This window comes from Abrus precatorius, unplaced genomic scaffold (assembly GCF_003935025.1).
Source record: "Abrus precatorius isolate BTA unplaced genomic scaffold, Abrus_2018 Scaffold8, whole genome shotgun sequence".
In the NCBI taxonomy this organism is placed as follows: Eukaryota; Viridiplantae; Streptophyta; class Magnoliopsida; order Fabales; family Fabaceae; genus Abrus; species Abrus precatorius.
The window spans coordinates 17,833,699-17,852,569 of record NW_020874428.1 but is presented as its reverse complement, the minus strand read 5'-3'; the positions used below and the strand labels follow the sequence as shown (position 1 = coordinate 17,852,569).

General features: G+C 30.9%; 1 protein-coding gene across 1 annotated transcript; it reads left to right on the top strand.

Moving 5' to 3' along the window:
• Positions 1 to 6,912: 6,912 nt before the first annotated feature.
• Positions 6,913 to 17,735, top strand: LOC113874357 (synaptonemal complex protein 1-like). The gene is made up of 19 exons (XM_027512582.1): positions 6,913 to 7,066; positions 7,187 to 7,236; positions 7,374 to 7,581; positions 7,680 to 7,805; positions 7,923 to 8,021; positions 10,935 to 11,611; positions 11,705 to 11,953; positions 12,037 to 12,165; positions 12,249 to 12,317; positions 12,390 to 12,500; positions 13,236 to 13,343; positions 13,428 to 13,538; positions 13,611 to 13,697; positions 14,544 to 14,609; positions 14,721 to 14,828; positions 14,994 to 15,080; positions 15,213 to 15,272; positions 16,184 to 16,287; positions 17,604 to 17,735. Exons 1-18 carry the CDS (start codon positions 6,913 to 6,915, stop codon positions 16,283 to 16,285), a joined length of 2,601 nt encoding a protein of 866 aa, XP_027368383.1. The 3' UTR covers positions 16,286 to 16,287; positions 17,604 to 17,735.
• The last annotated feature ends 1,136 nt before the right edge of the window (positions 17,736 to 18,871 follow it).

Below are 18,871 nucleotides of genomic sequence, written 5' to 3'. Positions count from 1 at the left end.
GTTTATGTTTGATGTATCGATTAATATATTGTTATATAATTTATTAGTTTATTTTAGGTGAAATTTTGATTTTTGTAAAAAAAATGGTAAACAAATGTAAGGAAATTGACATGTATTAGGGGAGATTCTGCCAAAATTTATATTAAAAACTTTTGTAATGTATTTTAGAAGGTTGATACCACATTGTATATTTGTATTAGGTTTATATAGTTCTTGAGGAAGATGTTTCTTAAAAATCGTCAGTGGATGTATGATAGGTTGCATCCAAGTCGGGGTGGAATAAAACCTGAATTCTTTGAGGGTGTAGAGAAATTTATACGCGTCTGCTGTAATTCGCAGCAATTCATCACCAATTAGGTCGTTAGGTGTCTATGTTCTAAGTACAAGTATAGAAAGTTTTTGGATATTGATTCAATTAGATATAATTTGTATAAGTTTGGATTTAAACACGATTATTGGATATGGACTGAGTAGGGGGAAGTAGTTAATTTGGAAAATCAAGTAAGTAATTCAAATATATTGCAATCAGGTGAGGATGTAGGTAATGTAAGTTGAAAAGAAAGCAATAGTCGTTATCAAGAAATGGTTTATGATGTTGTTGGTCATCAATTTGGAATTTTTCATGATTTTAAAGCTGAACAAGAACCTAATGGAGAGGCTGCAAAGTTTTATAATGTTTTAGAAGCAGCAAACAAGCCTTTATGGGATGGGTGTGTGCATTCAAAGTTATCTTTAGCAGTAAGAATGTTAAGCATAAAGTCAAAAGACAATCAAAGTCAGAGTTCATTTGATCAATAGGCTACATTAATTAGTGAGCTTAGTCCTCAACCTTACTCCATCCCAAAGGACTTTTACCAAGCAAAAAAATTAGTTTCCAAACTTGGATTAAAAGAAGTCAAAATTGATTATTGTTTAAAAGGCTGCATGTTGTATTACAAAGATGATGTTCTTTTGACCAAGGGGTCGAATTGAAAGTGATGAAGTAAATGATGAAGATGCATATCAAATTGATGACTCAATCCCTTTATGTGTAGTAATAGACACTGTTGTCCCTCCAATTTTATCTTCTCCTTTGAATGAAATTGAAATAATTGACCCTCCTACCCAAGTTATGAGAAATAATGAAATGAATGACATCATAGAAGACGAGGAGGAAGGATTTATGGACGAACTTTCATCGAATGATGATGAAGGTAGTCTTGAACTATCAAAGTAAATGAGGTAAAGTAAGTATGTTTGTCAATTTACTATGTTTCTATGATTATTGATAATTTGAGTTATCACTAATATTAATCATATTTTATAGCGATTATAGTATTTGTCTCTAAAAATATATATGGTTTGATTCAGATATGGCAGGTAAAGGTAAGAAGGGTGTAACTCAGCGTCCTGGTCGTGGCAACACTTCTTCACCCACTGCTCTGACTTCGACCTCCACACCAGCAATAGTGCAGACCTCCCAGGTTAGGGGATAGGAGCAATTTATCATCGTGCCCAATCTTGGGCATATTGCTCCTCCCCCTCCAGTACAGCGAGTTTCACATTCTGCACCGCCTACTACACAAGTCACACAGTCACCTGCTACACAGGGCACAGGAGAGGGATCCACTGTTGTCACAGCTGTAAGCGGGCAGCAGTCATCACAGACCCAAGCATCATCGAGATCGTTAGAAACTTTGAGATGGGATGGGTCCACTTGGTAAGTAATTCAATCAAATATGCCTAACATTGCGTATTTTATGTGAATGTTAGTAGTTATGTTTTATTTTATTGTGTTATCAGTTGGATACCACCACAGAAAGGTCTCCACCAGGTCACATATACAATTAAAAAGATGTTTGATGTGCCTTACAGAAGTTTTGCAAAGGTGCCAAAGGATACAAAGATGGAATGGTTCAAAGATTGGAAGGTAATAATAGTGTATTAATTTTAACTAAGTGTAATTACATATAACTGTTTGTACCTCTTCTAATGAAATTGTGTTTATGTAGAGCAACTTCTCCATTCCCCCCAGGATGAAAAGATGATTTTCAAGGCTTGGAAGAGTCGCACTGCGAAGCGACTAAGACAGATATACACTGTGACTCGCCAGGACCCTTCTACTGTTGATTGGATAGCACCCAACTTTCTTCATGCCTTGCAGGAGTATTGGGATACAAATGAGTTTAAAAATCTCTCTGTAAAGAACAAGACAAATAGGACATCTAATAAGGGGGGTCACTGCATACTGGTGGGTCTATGACTTTGGCTGACACTAAGGTGAACTTGGTATGTGATTTTAAAATTCAGTTTACTCTATCTATAATTTCATATTTGAGATTGTGATTTATTTCCAATTGCAGGAGAAGTCGTTGAAAAGGCCACCTACGATTGGAGAGTTGTTTAAGGAGACACACACTTGCAGGCAGGACAAAAACCTGTGGGTTGATACACGATCCCAGGCCACATATGTAAGTCATTATTATTGATAATATATGTTATTATTAGCGACTTATTAAATAGTTCACCAAACTAATATCTAATTATCTGAACTGAACTGTAGGATGACTATGTTCAAAGGCTTGAGGAAGCATCTTCTCAGGATCTAGAGTCAATAGATGAGGATGTTATGTGGTCACAGACAGTGGGTGGCCTTTATAAAGGTCGCATTTATGGCATGGGAGGCCGCTTTGCAGACTCCATGTCTCCTGCATCTGTCACTAGAGATGCCCCTTCCCTTGCACCTGAGGAAGTGGAGGACATGGTCCGCACTCAGGTCCATGCCCTCAATGAAGAACTCCAGAAGCAGAATGAGGAGATGTGAAAGAGCAAAGAAAGTGCATGGAAGAAGAAGTGGTCAAAGAAAATGGAGAAGAAGATAGAGAAAAAGGTGACATCGAGAATGCAAAGGGAGGTCCAGCAGCAGATGAAGCAACAACATATGCAGATACAGCAGATGCATGCTTATTTTGAGCTCATGAGAGCAAGCAGCTCCACACCTCTTCCTCCTCCTCCACCAGCTCCAGCACCACCAGTTTTCACCTTCATGCATCATTCCTCTACTGACTCCTCGTCTACTGATGATGATGCTCCTTCGAATGATGACTATACAGATTATTTCTGATGAAGACTTGTATTTTATTTTTAAATGTATTTATTTAGATGTTTTTTTGTCTTCCTTTGTAATAACATTTAAACTTTATATTTTATAAATCATTTTGGAATGTTTAGATATCGAATCTATAGTTTTTATTTTGTTTATAAATTGTGATAATCAAGAACAGCAGGAAATAACTATCTACATAAACAAAAAATACCAATAATAGTAAAATATATCACGGACGGATTACAGACGAATTTTACCATCTGTAACTTACAGACAGATTTTTTTGTCTATAGGTTACAAACGGATTACGAGGATATTACAGACGATGCCATGTCTTGAAAGAATTTGACTTTTATTTACATGTATGGGTACGCAATTGAAAAGAGAATGTAGGCATTCCATTTTCATTTTAATGCAAAAGTTGTTGATTTATCTTTAAAAAATTGTTGAGTCATACTACCTTTTAGGCATAAATAATGTACACACTTGCCTGTATCTAAGGATAAAAATAGGTCAAGTCAGGCCAGACTTTATTCTAAATAGGTTTGACTTGTAACATAATTATTATGCTTGAGTCTAGTCTGTTACATGTTAAAGACTTGATTTTAGGTCTTGTCTAGCCTATTTAAGTGGCTTAACCTGACCTAAAGTCTGTTAACAATAGCTTGTTATAAAAAAAAATTAATATTAATAAAAATATAAATATTTTTCTAATTTCATCTATGTTATTAATAATTATTAAATAATTATAATAATATTTATATAATTTTATAAATAATTTTTAAAATATTATTTAAGCATTAATTATAAATATTTTATGTTAATAAAATTTATATTTATATTTTTCTTGATTTATTTTTTAAAAATAATTTAAATATTAAAGATTTTAGTTTTATTTTAGAAACATATTTTGTTTATTTAAAGACATCTTATATTTAATAAATAAAGTTATAGTAAACACATAAAATTGATTACAAAAAATAACATTCACACAATTTGTTAAATTAATTAAAAGAAAATTATTATGTTTTAAAAAATAAATAAATTTAAACTTAATATAATATATATATATATATATATAATGATAATAATAATAATAACTACTAAATTAAAAAAAATAATTACAAAATATTTAATTTTATTTGTTTCATGAATTTATTATTTTAAATTAACAAATAAACATAAATTAACTACACTATAACATTAATGTAATATACAAAATATTACTGATACAATAAATTAAAACATACTTATATATTACATATAAATTGATAAATTAACTAATAATTTAATTAAAACACGTACAAGTTACAAAAATATATATTATTATATAATATATTTATAATTATATTATTTATATTATTTGTTACATAGTCTGATTATATATATATATATATATATATATTAATATATATTATAATAATTTTTTATTTTATTTTCTTATTATTTTTTATAAATTTTTACTTTAAAAAAAATATAATTCATATTTAAATAATTTCTATTTATTATAAATAAAAAAAATTATAACATAATATATTAATATAATAATTGAATATTAATAATAATAAAATTAAAATATAAAAAATATATTAATAGAATATTAATATTTATATTTATATTTTAATTCATTTAGTTTTAACTGTGTCCTATTTCTGTTTAAGGACTTAAACTTTCTTCAACTTATTTAAATGTAACAAATATAATAATTTATGATTAAATATTTTCTTTAAACATGTGCAATTGTGTATAAATATTTTTATTTGTGAATATAATTTAAAATAATTATTTAAAATTTAACATATTTATATTTAGGTGTGTGACTATGTGTTATGGACCTGATATCTAATTTTCTTTTATAAGTACTTTAGTAAAAAAAATTTATACCAATAAAGTTAAAACACATAGTAAGTTATAAAAAGTTTATATTATTATACATAATTTATTTAAAATTATATTATTTATTATGTGGTCCTATTATATATATATATATATATATATATATATATATATATATATATATATACTGTATATTGAATTTTTTATTTTGTTTTTTATCAATTTTTTATAAAATTTTGGTTTTGAATAAAATATAATTCATATTTAAATAATTTTTATTTATTATAAAGAAAAAAATTAAACATAATATATTATTATAATAATTAAATAATTAAATTAATAATAATAAAATTAAGAGTATAAAAAATATATTAATATAATTTTATTATTTTATTTTTAAATTTTATTTTGTTTAGTTTTAATTCCTTCTTATTCCGGTTCAAAGACTTAACTATTTTTTAACTTGTTTAAATATATTAAATATGATAATTTATTATTAAATAAATTTATTATTTAAAAAGTGTAATCGTGTATAAATATTTTTAATTTTTAATAGAATATAATTTTTGTTTATTATAATTATAAATAAAAGAATTATAAAATATATATTATTAAATAACTTTTTTATTTAAATATATTTTGATAACTCTATTTTTAAATTATATAATATATATATTATGCAGGTAAGTCTGTCAGGTTTAACAGGCTTTATAAACAGCTCAAGCCTGACCTGTTTACTTAAACAAGTCTTAAAAAAAGCTTAAGCCTTATTTCTTTATTAAAAAAGTCAGGTCAAGCTATACCTAAATCAAGCCAGACCACAAACCTTGTTAGGCGGCTTGACTTGTTTCCATCCCTACCTATATCTTGTTAAAAATTTGTATATTTCAAACTAGTTAGACAGAAGTTAAGTTTATTGTACTTAAAGTATCATAATTTTTTTTTAATTCTAGTTTATGAAATATATCGTGTTAATCATATTGTTATGACATAATTTGGAATAAGTTTTTATATTAAAAAGTACTTTTATGATATATAATTTGTATTTTTTTTTTCAGATGTCATCTTTTAAATTTTTTAGAATAATTTTGAAACAGTTTTTTTAGTTTTAAATATTTTAATAAAAAATTATCTAATTATTAAAATTAAACATAATTATAATTCAAGTAGTAAAATTTTAATCAAATGCAAACACAAATAAATGACAAGGCACAAATTGAAGGCGAACTTGACCAAAAGGTCTGGTGTCAGTTGTTCAACGGCATATGAAGAAGTGAAATTGAAAATCATATAGAGAAAAAAAAACTATGTATCAAAACTATACTTTATTTGAAGAATTATATATAAATAATATTCCATGTGAGAAAAGACTGTCTAACGATACATGTTAAGAATTTTGTTCAAAATTTTAATTTTTTGGAAAATAATATCGATAAAAGTATTGTGGAAAATAGGAAGAAGAATGTCAACTGTAATGACATACGATCACAAAAGTCATTCATGTAACAGGTTCATGTTTCACTCGTTAATCGTATTTCGAACATGACTCGATGCTTAATTTTAGATAATACTCAGAAATTTGGACTTAATTACGGTTTGACCAATAACTTATAAAAGATTAAATCTAACAAGCATTTTGAAAATAAAAACATAAATTTAAATAAAATTAAGCCATAAATTTTGAAAAAACAGAAACTAAATTTAAAAGATGTTCAATGAGGTTTATTTTAAAACAAATTATATCAATAAAAAATTATGAACAGGATTAAAAAATATAGGAGCACTCTATCTGAAGGGACCACTTCAAAAGTCTACCCAAACCGCCAAGTGGCGCTGGCGCGAAAGTATAAATGCCGCGCCACCAGGGCGCCTTCTAAATTTCAATTACACTCTGAAGTCTGAACTGTATATTCCCTAGCGAAGTAGCGAGGCGGAGACTAGAAACGCTCAAACACTTCTCATATTTCTAGGGTTCCATTTCGAACTTCGCAATGCAGAAGAAGCTTGGATTCCCAATCTCCAAGAGCCTCGACCAATTCAAATCGTTGTACGGTTCTATACCCGGAACTGCGAAGCCATTATCTTCGCGTCCTTCCAAAGATTCCATTTCATCGGGGAGTTTTGCTAATCTGAAGCTCACCGCAGGTTTTAATCCGAATTTTCCTTCAATTTCCTGATTTTTCCTTTTTCTACTTGACGAAGATTATTCTGATAGGAAATTTTGATCGTAATATGACCATGCATCGTTGATTTCGTCGTGTGCAGAGAAATTGGTGAAAGAGCAAGCATCGGTGAAGACTGACCTTGAAAATGCGGTATAATAAGATTTTTATTTGTTATTGTGCTTGTGCTTTAAGGCGAGGAATGCACGCTACGTTAATATGTATATTGCTTAATGTTTGGTTTCGTTGTTTTATTGAACTGTTGTTGCTTTCTTGCTGTTCCTGTACAGAATGCTAAGCTTAAGAAATCGCAGGAGCATATCCATGCTTTAGAAGAAAAATTGCAGAATGCCTTTAATGAGAATGCCAAGCTCAAGGTCAAGCAGAACGAAGATGAAAAACTCTGGAAAGGATTGGAGTCTAAGTTCTCGTCTACTAAGACTTTGTGTGATCAACTTACTGAGACTTTACAGCATTTGGCTGGTCTGGTTCAGGATGGTATGAATATTCATTTTCCTTGTGTTTTCTATTTATTTTTTCTTTTTCTTTCTTTTATTTTTCCTTAATGAGTCAATTGTTTTTTCTTGCTGGTATAGCCGAGAAAGATAAGGAAACATTGGAAAATAAATTGTCGTCAAGTTCAGAAGCTCTTGATAGCTTGAATAAGCAGATGGATGGTTTGTCTTTGAAGCTAGATTCTTCTCTGGAAACAATTAGATCCCGTAAGTTCTTTTTGTTAATTTAGAACTTTGGTGAAAAGCTGGTTTGAAATGTAGAATGGTTTGATTTATTATATTTGTGATGTTCCAATATATCATATACTGTTATCCCTAATATAGGTGATAATGAGCTAGAGAAACTCAAATTTGCTACAGAAGAAAGGGAGAAGTTTCACAGAGATGAACAGTGCAGAGCTGCCACTATTGTACAAGAAAAGGGTGAGGATTAAATTGTAAATTACAATTGCTAAGAATTTATATGATTGTGTTTAATGTTTCATTTTATGGAATACAGGATTGCTTGGTAATGTGTAGTTAAACAGTTTCAGATTAGGGTGGTCATTAGTAAACAATTTTGGTCCACTACGGTCATGAGTTGAGTTTATTTATCTATATATATACACATATATAGGTGCATACAGCAATATTATGATCGTAGTTGTCTTTTCTTTTCTAACATTAATGGTTTATTATTATCTTATTCAGTACTTATACTAGCCTTTCTTTAATGAATTTATTTTTGGGAATGTTTACTGTCACTTCCATACTTAATAGAAGGTTCCATAATGGAACTCTAGTCATAAGCAGTAGAAGATTCAGCACAATGTAGTGACGATCCCCTCTGAGTACATTTCAAACCTAGAAGGTGTATTGGCATTAAGAGTTGTAAAATTCCTTTGGTCATGCTTATCTAAGGTAAGGATACTTGCACTTGGAGCTGATAATAAGTTAAAGAGTATTGAGTTGAATTGAAGAGTAGACTTATATTTCTGTATGTCTTTCTATATCTATTTATATCATGTACATAGTTTATTTAGATTGTTAATGGAACTTTTCAGTTTTCATCTAAATGCACAGAATTGTAGTAAACAATAATAGTAATGATTTATAATCTATCCTATTATATGCTGTTATCACAATTCACTCATTTCATTGATGTTGGTTGAAGAATGGGATAGTACATATTTGGAACAGAAAAAAATACAATATATACCTCTGTTTGAACAATTCAACAATTACTTGAAAACATAAACGCTGTAGATCAACATGTAACCAGCAACTCTTATGATGTTTGAGCCCTCATTCAGTCATTCTATGCTTACATTTAAAAAAGAGCTAACAAGTAAACTAAGTCAACATTTTATGTGCTAGAAGCAACCATTTATCACCAAGAGCTCATATAGGCACAAACCACTGGGCGGAGAGAAAAGCAAGAAATTTGTAATAAATAACCTAAGGTGAAATCAGTTTAACTCTTACTGCAAAATACATATATCCTTGAAACTATGTGATATGCATGATATAAGGCAATCAAAACCATGGAAGTTAATAGGAATATTTTTTCCTTTTCATTTTAGAAAAGTGAAGTTGTAGCAAAACATGATTGAACATAGAATATAGGAGGAAACTAAGATTAAAGAAAATCAATTTGGTTTTATGCCAGGAAGGTTTACAACAGAAGGTATATATCTTTTACGAAAGATGACGGAAAGTTATCGCTACAAGGAAAGAGACTTACACATGGTTTTTATTGACTTAAAAAAGACATATAATGGAGTACCAAGTGAAGTGTTATGATAGACTTTAGGAAAGAAAGGGGTTTGTGTAGCATATATTCGGTCTATACAAGACATGTATAAGAGGGTAATTACATGTGTGAGAACTTTTGGAAGCGTACCTAAAGACTTCCCAGTAGGAATAGGTTTACATCAAGGCTATGTTTTGAGCCCTTGTTTAATCTTATTTTAGATGTGCTTACATATGACATACAAATGATTATCCTTTAGTGTATGCTATTTGCAGATGATATAGTGTTGGTCGAGAAATTGAAAGAAGAAGTTAATGTTAAACTTTAGTTATAGAATGAGACTATAGAATACATGCATTGTAGGTTTAGCAAAAAATAAGATGAGGATCATATGTTAAAATTTAAACTTGGAGATAATATTATACCACAAATTGTTAGTTTCAGGTACTTGGGATCGATTATACAAAATAATGAAAAAATTAATGATGTTAGTTAGAGAATACAAGTTGGGTAGTTAAAATAGAGAAAGACATCGAGAGTTATTTGTGACCGTAAAGTACCTATCAAGCTGAAAGAAAAATTTTACCGTACGACAATACGATTGACTATTCTTTATGGTAGTGAGTGTTGTGTTTTAAAGGAACAATATAAGAAAAAAGTGGGAGTAACAAAAATGAGAATGTTGAGGTGGATGAGTGGATACATGAGAAAGGACAGAATACAAATAATAGTATATGATAGAATATTAGAGTAACACTTATAGTGGAAAACATGGGTAAAAATTGTTTCTAAGATATTTTAGTCATGTGCAAAGAAGACCTTTGAAAGGCGTTAGTAAAGAGAGTGAATTGCATAACTCTTAGTTTGATAAAGAGGGGTCGAAAGAGACCCAAAAGAACCTTAGACGAAATTATTAAATAAGACATTTTGATTAACTAAATTTCTAAAAATTTAATTTTTGATCGAACTCAATGAGCCGTGTGTTTCATGTAGCCAACCTCCCCTGATGAAATAAGGTTTAGTGGTGGTGGTTGTATTTTAGAGAAAGCTATTGCAGGGCAAGGTTTTGAAGTTATTAATAGTGCTTGTACCAATGTCGAAAAACACAAGTTTTCGGAAGAGAAAGATAAAATATAATATATTTGAATAGAGAGAATACACTATATTCATTAAGTTCTTAGAATGTTTCTATACCTCGTTTTATACTGGTATCACAACTAAGTACATGCATATTCTTTGCTTTAGGTGTACTACAATTAACAAATTATTATGCATAAGAGTTCTTGATTGCTTAATGATATGATATATTCCCTAAGAACAAAGATGTGAAAGTAACTGATGTTTTAGCTTAAAAATAACATTATTTTGATATCTAACGGAAAGATTGTATGATAAATGTCATGAGAATAAAATAATATCAAGTGGCTTTCATCTCATGTCATACTGGGGTTAGTACTCTGTCTTTTGTATCACATCAAATTGATCAGTTTCAGATTATTGAGTCTCATTTCTTCCTTACTTAAATCCTCATAATTTTCAGGAGACTGAATATCCAGTTCCGCCAACTTGCTACTGATTTGATTTGAATGCTAATTTTTTTACAGATACAATGATAACAAATTTAGAAGAAATGTTAACAGCTAGTAAACTGGCTACAGAGAATTTGAACTCAAAGTTGGGAGAGGTACACCATCAGTTAAAAGTCAAAGAAGATGAAAATATGAATCACATAACCAGTCAAGAGAAATTGGAGAAAGAAAAGAATGATCTTCAGTTGAATAATGCTGGGCTTACTGAAAAACTCAACATGTCACTTCAGGAAATAAAAAACCTGGAAGGATCAATTCAGGCATTGGCCGCACATTTGTTAAATTTAGACAAAGAAAGCCTGAACCTTTTGAGCAAGTTTGATGAAATGAACTTGGTCTATGGTTCTTGCTTCAAATTGCTTCAGCAAGAGAGGGAAACATACTTGAAGCATGCTCAATACAAGTATAATGATCTTAATAATAATTTTTTGATCTTGGCATCAGAAAAAAATGTAATTGAAATGAAAAATTGTGAGTTAAGCAAAACTGTGAATGAACTTCAGAAAGTCCAAGAGTCTACTATAGCTCAACATGTGATGCAATCTCAATTAGCTGCTGAGAGAATTCAAAGTTTGGAGTCAGAAGCTGAAACTTTAATCTCAAAAAATGCAGAAGCAGAGGTCTTCATTTGCAAATTAGAGGAGAAAGTTGAAAATCTGTTAGAAAGTTCTAGATCATCAGACAACAAAATGGTATGGCAACTAAGCTGCTCTATTTAATTGTAACTTAATTTCCTATTAACATACATTTTCTGGTACTTTATTGAGATAGCTAATGCTTTGCAGCAAAGTTTATTGCTGAAGGTTTCAGCATTAGAGACTGAAAACAAAGAAAATGAAGAAAGACTGCAGGCAGATTTATTGAAGAAATCAGAGGAAATAGATACTTTGCAAAAGGAGAGAATGAAACTAGAGCAGCATGCAGATTCTCTTGATAAAGAAGTCATCCAGCTTCATAATGTCTTAGATGAAAAAGAACAGTGTATTTTACAGTATAAGGAACAGGAAAAGAAGCTTGAAGATCAGATCACAGAGGTTTTGGAGCAAACATATAGCGCATACTGCCTAATCCTAACTGACTTTTTTGTATTACTTAAGGTTTCTGCATGACTTTGCAGAATCAATCATTATTGACTGCCGCTGAAAGTAAACTTTCAGAAGCTAAAAAGCAATATGATCAAATGGTAGAGAATAAGCAGTTAGAATTATCAAGGCATTTGAAAGAAATATCTCAGAGAAATGATCAGGTCTTACATATAACCGGTTACCTACCATAGGTGCTTGATGTATTGTGCACTAACTTCACATGAAAATTCCATTATTTTAACAGGCTATTAATGACATTAAGAGGAAGTATGAATTGGAGAAGATGGAAATTGTCAACATGGAAAAAGACAAGGTTTGACATGATATGCTGGCATTTTAGCATATAATATCCATTGACACGTTTCTGACCAAATTGAACCTTCAGGCTCATAAAGCTATTGAAGAAATTGAGGGAAAGTGTGGCCAAAAACTTGCAGAATGCAAAGAAGAATCAAGGCAGCAGTTGATCCACATTCAGGAGGAACACACTTTGTTGGTATGCGAACAAAATGACTAGAAATTGAAATTATGGACTACTTAGAAGTATTCTGGGTTCTAGCATTGCATTTTCTATTACATGTGATTATAATTGGTCTGATTTGTCTTGGCTGGTACTTCTAATTTTGTATGTGTTATTTTCTTCAAATAGTCCTGTTTAAATAAAGTTAATTTGTGATTAGTTATTGTTAGAGATGTTATATAAAGTCATTCACGTGTCTTCACCTAACAGCTTAAGCTTTAGGGATATTTGATTCATAGCGAGGTGTTGAAGCCTCTATGGCTAAGCGATCTAGAGCTCAATCCTTTCTGCTTTTATTCTTTTAATGAAGGGTTGAATTTCAGCTCATAGTTGGTGGACTTGTGCATTATCCATGGTTCAAGCCCAAATGAATCTTGCTTGCATGAATGGCATGTTAATATAAAATCACGCATGTGTTTTCACCAGACAACTTAAGTTTTTGGGATATTTAATTCATGATATTAATAATTACTATATTCAGTTTATTATGTAAATGCATCAAAATTTCAAGTGATTGTGTAAATTGGTCCAAGTACATTGAAGCTTGTCTTTGAGTATTATTGTCATCTACTCTTTTTTTATGGGGTATGTACCTCCCGTGACTTGCAGGAATGTTATTGCATCATTACTTTTCTTTTGATGAAATTTTCTTAACATTAAATTGCAAAACTTCCAGGCACTAGGTCACTTGATTTCATTCTCAATTTACAGGTAACTCAAATGCAGCAGGAGCAGGAGAAGAGGCAACTAAGCCTGATAGCTGAACAAAACGAACAACTAAAGCGTAGCCAACTGGAAGCTGAAAATGAACTCAGAGAGGTGCAAAACACACACACACACTTACGTCTAAGTGAAAATTTGTTTAAAAATTACTTCTCCGAGTAACTCCTTGACTATATGTAGAAAACAATGTTTCTGAGGAATGACCATGAAGCTCAGATAAAAGCATTGAGGTGTGAACTTGAAGATGAGTGTCGGAAGCTAGAAGAGGAGTTGCATCTTCAGAAATCCAAAGTATGGAATACCAGATATAATAATTAATTTCATCACTACTTTTACTACTATTATTTTTGGAATATATTGCAGGAAGAGAGGCAAAGGGCTTTGTTGCAGTTGCAGTGGAAAGTGATGAGTGACAAGCCAAAAGAGGACCAAGAAGTGAATTCAAAACAGGTTTACTAGTGTTTCCAATCTCTTTGCCTGTGTCGGTCTCCAAACTCATAGATGTCATATTGGTTAATTTGCATGTTTGGATACCTTGGGTTTGACATATTACATTTATCTTTCGGTAGGCACAGTTGAGGAAAAGAGAAGACATTGCATGTATGATGTTGTAACTTAATATTCTTTTATAATTCTTTCAACAAAAGTCTATGAATTATGAAAATGCATAGCAGGGTGATGCAAATAAGGAACCAATGTCAACATATGTATTTTCTTCATTGTAATGTTGTCACTTATAAGCAAGCATAATCTGGTTACTGATAGCATACTTATTTAATGACTATTTATTGACATGCTATTAGATAGATTTAAGATTTAAATTTAAAAGTTTTATTAATGATTTTGCTCAACACAGACGGAAAGATTGAGACAGATCTCCAAAGGCTTCATGTTGGAGCAGAAAATATTGTGTTTTTATTTTTTTAGGTGATAGATATTAGTTTGGTTGTTATCTGGTATTGGTTACTGTAATCACATGTCATTTCAAGCTCCTTATTATCTTAAAGATGAACGCTAGAGAAAGTAATGGCACTTACTTGCTAGTGAATTCATGAGTATAAGGTTATTGCAATATTCTCTTTTCTATTCTGATTTCATATATATGCTAGAAAATTCTCCTGAAAGATGGATTATGAGTGACTAAGATCTTAAGCAATTTCCATTTTTGGAAAATGCAATGAACATGTGAAAATGATGACAATCTGGTAGATAGGTGTTAGAATACATTAGCCAGAGTTCATATGATAGGATTTCTATTGAACATGCAAAATTAGCATAATGTTTTTCATATGATAGGATTACTCCATTTCATCAATTAAAAGAAGGAGTTCTTGTGGTGGCAAAAGAAGGCAGCGTGAACTGGTAAGAATGGAATTTGAGAAAATGAAATATTACTTTATCCTTCCTTCATAACATGTTAATATAATGATCTCACCAAGTCACCTAATTTTTTATCCTTCCCCCTTTTCATAGGACTCTCCTTACTTTGAAGCAACACAGACACCAGTGCCAAAGTTGTTGAAGAAAATGGAGAATGTGAAAACAGGAAGTGCAACGAGCATTCCTAACCATCATAGAAAGGTGACTTGTTTCTCTATGAACTTATGGCCCAGAGGAAGGAAACTTATATTGCAGCAATTACATAGAACTGATGAGCTTATACAGATATCTAACAATGGCGTGAAAAGAAAGTAGAAGTAAATAACTTATGATATTTGGAAATTCCCTTAGCTCCTTAATGGGCAGGTAACTCGTCACGAATACGAAGTTGAGACTTCTAATGGAAGAACTATTACAAAGAAAAGGAAAACAAGAAGTACTGTCATGTTTGAGGCATGTATCTGTTTCTCTATATGCTATTAACACTTACATTTACACATGAACTACATTATCACAGAAGATCTCTTGACTTCCAAGTGAAGACTTCTTACATGCTGTAAATATTGAATTTCTTATCCTTATCAGGACCCCAGAAATCAAAAGATTAATACCCCAAAAGTAAATACCCCTGGAAGTATTGTTAAGGTAATCAACTCAGCTAAATTTTCTCTTTTATCAGAATGTCATGTATGGCTTTCTCTTAGCATTATTTCTTTAAAATATCAAGGTAGAAAGCTCTTAAACTTCAACAATTTAATTTTCATTATTATACAATTCTGATGCTACCAGAAATAACAATGGTTAGGAGCTAATATAGCCTTGTTAGTTTAAAGATTATATTTAATCCAGTTAATTTTTTTGAAATTTGAATCTTTTCCTTGTTGATTATTTGATGTGTAAACTATATAGCTTTTCTCAGTAAATGCAAGGTTGTAATTAGTTCTATAAAAACCTTATGCTTTTAAATATTCTTAGGTCCAATTGTTTTGCCACAATATGTATTGAGTTGTTGCATCTAATGCCTACCAAAATGGTACAATTAGAAGCGTTAGAATATACAAAAATATTCAGAATTATTTAATTACATCTTATCATATCTCATGTTATCCTCCAGGATTAGTTTGCCCATTTCCTTGTTATCTCTTAAGATTAGTTGCCATATTTTGTTATCATGATTCATTTCTTTAATTAATAATTTGTATAAATTGGAGTTAGTGCTGTAAGTTTTATGAATATCCCATCACATTGTAAATTTATTATGCATCTCAATTAATATCAATAATCTTTTTATCTTTCTTCGTCCATCCCTCTATACCTAAAATACCATAATTTCAACAAAAGCAAAAAGACAAAGGGTTTGTGCTGAGATTTTTTTTTTTCTCCTTTGGTTTCTAAAAGAATTTAGGATAAACTGATGGGATATTAATCTTTGAACAATTGTACAAACTTTTGTTTAAGGTGACAAATAAATGTTTCTCCATATGCTTTGCTTATTCCCTGGGTGCTGTAGTAATAGCTTGTAAATAATTTTACTTTTTTACATCACATTGATGCAGAGCATCAAAGGTGGAGGACATCCTCATCCTTCAAACATCGGTGATTTATTTTCAGAAGGGTCTCTCAATCCATATGCAGATGATCCTTATGCATTTGATTAGAGGTATTTAGAAACAATTACTGTAATCCTAAATTTTATTTCCTTTGAAATATGACGCTTCTTCCTAGTTCCTACGAAAAGCCATAAGAACTAAAGCCCATTCAAAGCTTCCTATGCACTGTTTTAAGATATGCTTAAATTAAAATAGACTCCATGCAATGACTGAGTACTGTTCCTTGCAATTCAATAATTTGTTGTCTCAGACTCTCGGTCATAGCCTCTACCAGGGAATAAATACCTTGAATTTGAATTACAGCCCACAGTTACTTGGTTCACTTTTATCCTCTTTTCAGTTACATTTTTGTCTCCCATAAACCTAGAATACTATTGGAAAATGTGTACTCTATATGCTGTGTCCTTCAACCACATGAAAATTTTAGAAGACTAATTTTATAAGAGTAATTGCATACCTATGTTACATTATGCAAATTACACCGTCAGCACATTTCCAGTTCTGAAATATTAGCTAATGAACTAATAGTTGGCTAAAGGCTTTCTTATGGTTCATAAAAGTGTAGTCTACTTGAGTGACTGTCCCTTTTTCCTTGACTGCTTTTTGATTTTCCACTGGGCATGGATTGCTATTTTCTTGAATACCATTACAATATATAAGTTATAGATTAAGATACAGTTGTATAGGACCCAAAAAATAGCCAAGCTGAGTTGAAATTGAACAATATTATCATAGTTTCTTAGGATTGTTAGTAGATCTTATGAGTTCCGGTTAATACCTTTTTTGTCACTTCGTTTTTGGTAATTTTGATACACAGGCACCTTGAATATGTTACATGGCAGGTTGTTCACCAGGTATTGGTATTACCCCACAGTTGGAAAAGAGAAGTTGCCATTCTTTGTTTAGATTGAGGAATTATGACATGAATTAAGCATATTATTTGTTTATCCTACATTCAAAATTCACTTCGACAAGATCATCATCCCCGCTCCCTGGATTTTGTAGGACTAGAATTTTATCCATTTCTCTGAATAAGTTTGTCTGGCTGGCAACAGCTGCCCTTGATCAAATGGAATGAATGTCTATGGATTTGGCGCCTTTCTTTGATGTATAAACTATCTGAAACTTTTCTTATCTTTCAAATTTAAGATTATAGCAAAGCTTTATACCTAATCCCTATTATATGTATATGCCCCTCACCCCTTTCTCTCTCTCTGCGTGCATGTGTGTGATACTCATTGTAATGTGTGAGAGTAGGGATTTAACTTGCGACCTAGCAATTCATTTCTTTTGAAGGGTACCTACCAATGGACTACTCGATTGATCCATGGCTTCTATAACTTTCCATTTTATTTTTGCTGCTCAGGATCGACCAATATGTGAATAGGTCGGAAAATGGAATGAAGATTGAAATCATCAAGCTGGAGTAAATTCTATTTCTTCTGGTCAGACTCTACTGCAGCCGACGACAGAAAAGAGCAAGTGGTGGATCTATTCAAGTGATATGACTATATGTTAGTTCCACCTTGTGATTTGTTAAAACAAAATTGCCAGCTGTTTGCGGAGTCTGTCTCTATTGAACGGGCTTGGAGATTGTTTTGTAAATGAAATGTCACTATCATATCACGAATAATTTCATGATATATGGAACATGGCTGTAAATTGCACTTTGTATATATGGACTAAAAGTTAGTTAATAATTACGTAATTAATATATAAGAGTTATACTTTAGCTCTTAGTTTAAATATCTATAAATAAAAAATTTATTAAAAAATATATATTTATTATATTAAAGTTAAAAAAATATAATAAATAATTTTTTAATGAAATTTTACTATTACTTGCTTATCTAAGTCTTAAGAATTATTGATAGTTTTTTTTATATTAAATTTCATCAATTCAACTGTTATTAAAAAATTATAAAATAAAATTAAAATTAACTATATCTACGAGGATTGAAAATATATTTATCCAATTTTAACGAACACTAACAATAAAAGAGGTAATTTCATCCACGGATAGCTTATTACATATAAGTTAAATGCTCAATTATCAAATGAGAGGAATCATTCAAGACTATCTCATCATTAAGATGCTGAGTTACCCAGATTCTCACCGGAATGAATGTGTATAAGAAAACAATTATTAGGACTGCTCCAATCATTCTTTTATAATCTATGACCGGCCAATTTCTTAGTCACATTTATCGCCTAAAACCCCACCACTATACTGTCTTAATTAATTAATTTTTATTGGAGCAAAAAATTAAAAAAAAAAATCTCCATATTAACCCAAGGCAAGTTAAATTTTAAATCAGAGCAATATTTTGTTTTTACTCAAAACCTGATTTAATGGCATGACTCAGCAACATCCATTGACATGACATGCATTAAGCGTAGCCTAAAACCATACAAGAAAATAGCCTGAGCGGAACTACAAGAGACCAAAGAAGAAGCTTTGGGAAGTTGGATTGGTTCACGCGTAGAGACACAGATCAACGAGGTTTGAAGAAAAAGAGCAAGAAGAAGGTCCAAAGAGTGAGCAACAAGAGGAGCTGAACAAGTAGCTCAAAGAAGGCGCAGAGCTTTATGCTGGCGTTTTTGAAACGCTCCTTCAGCAACTGAATCTTCAGG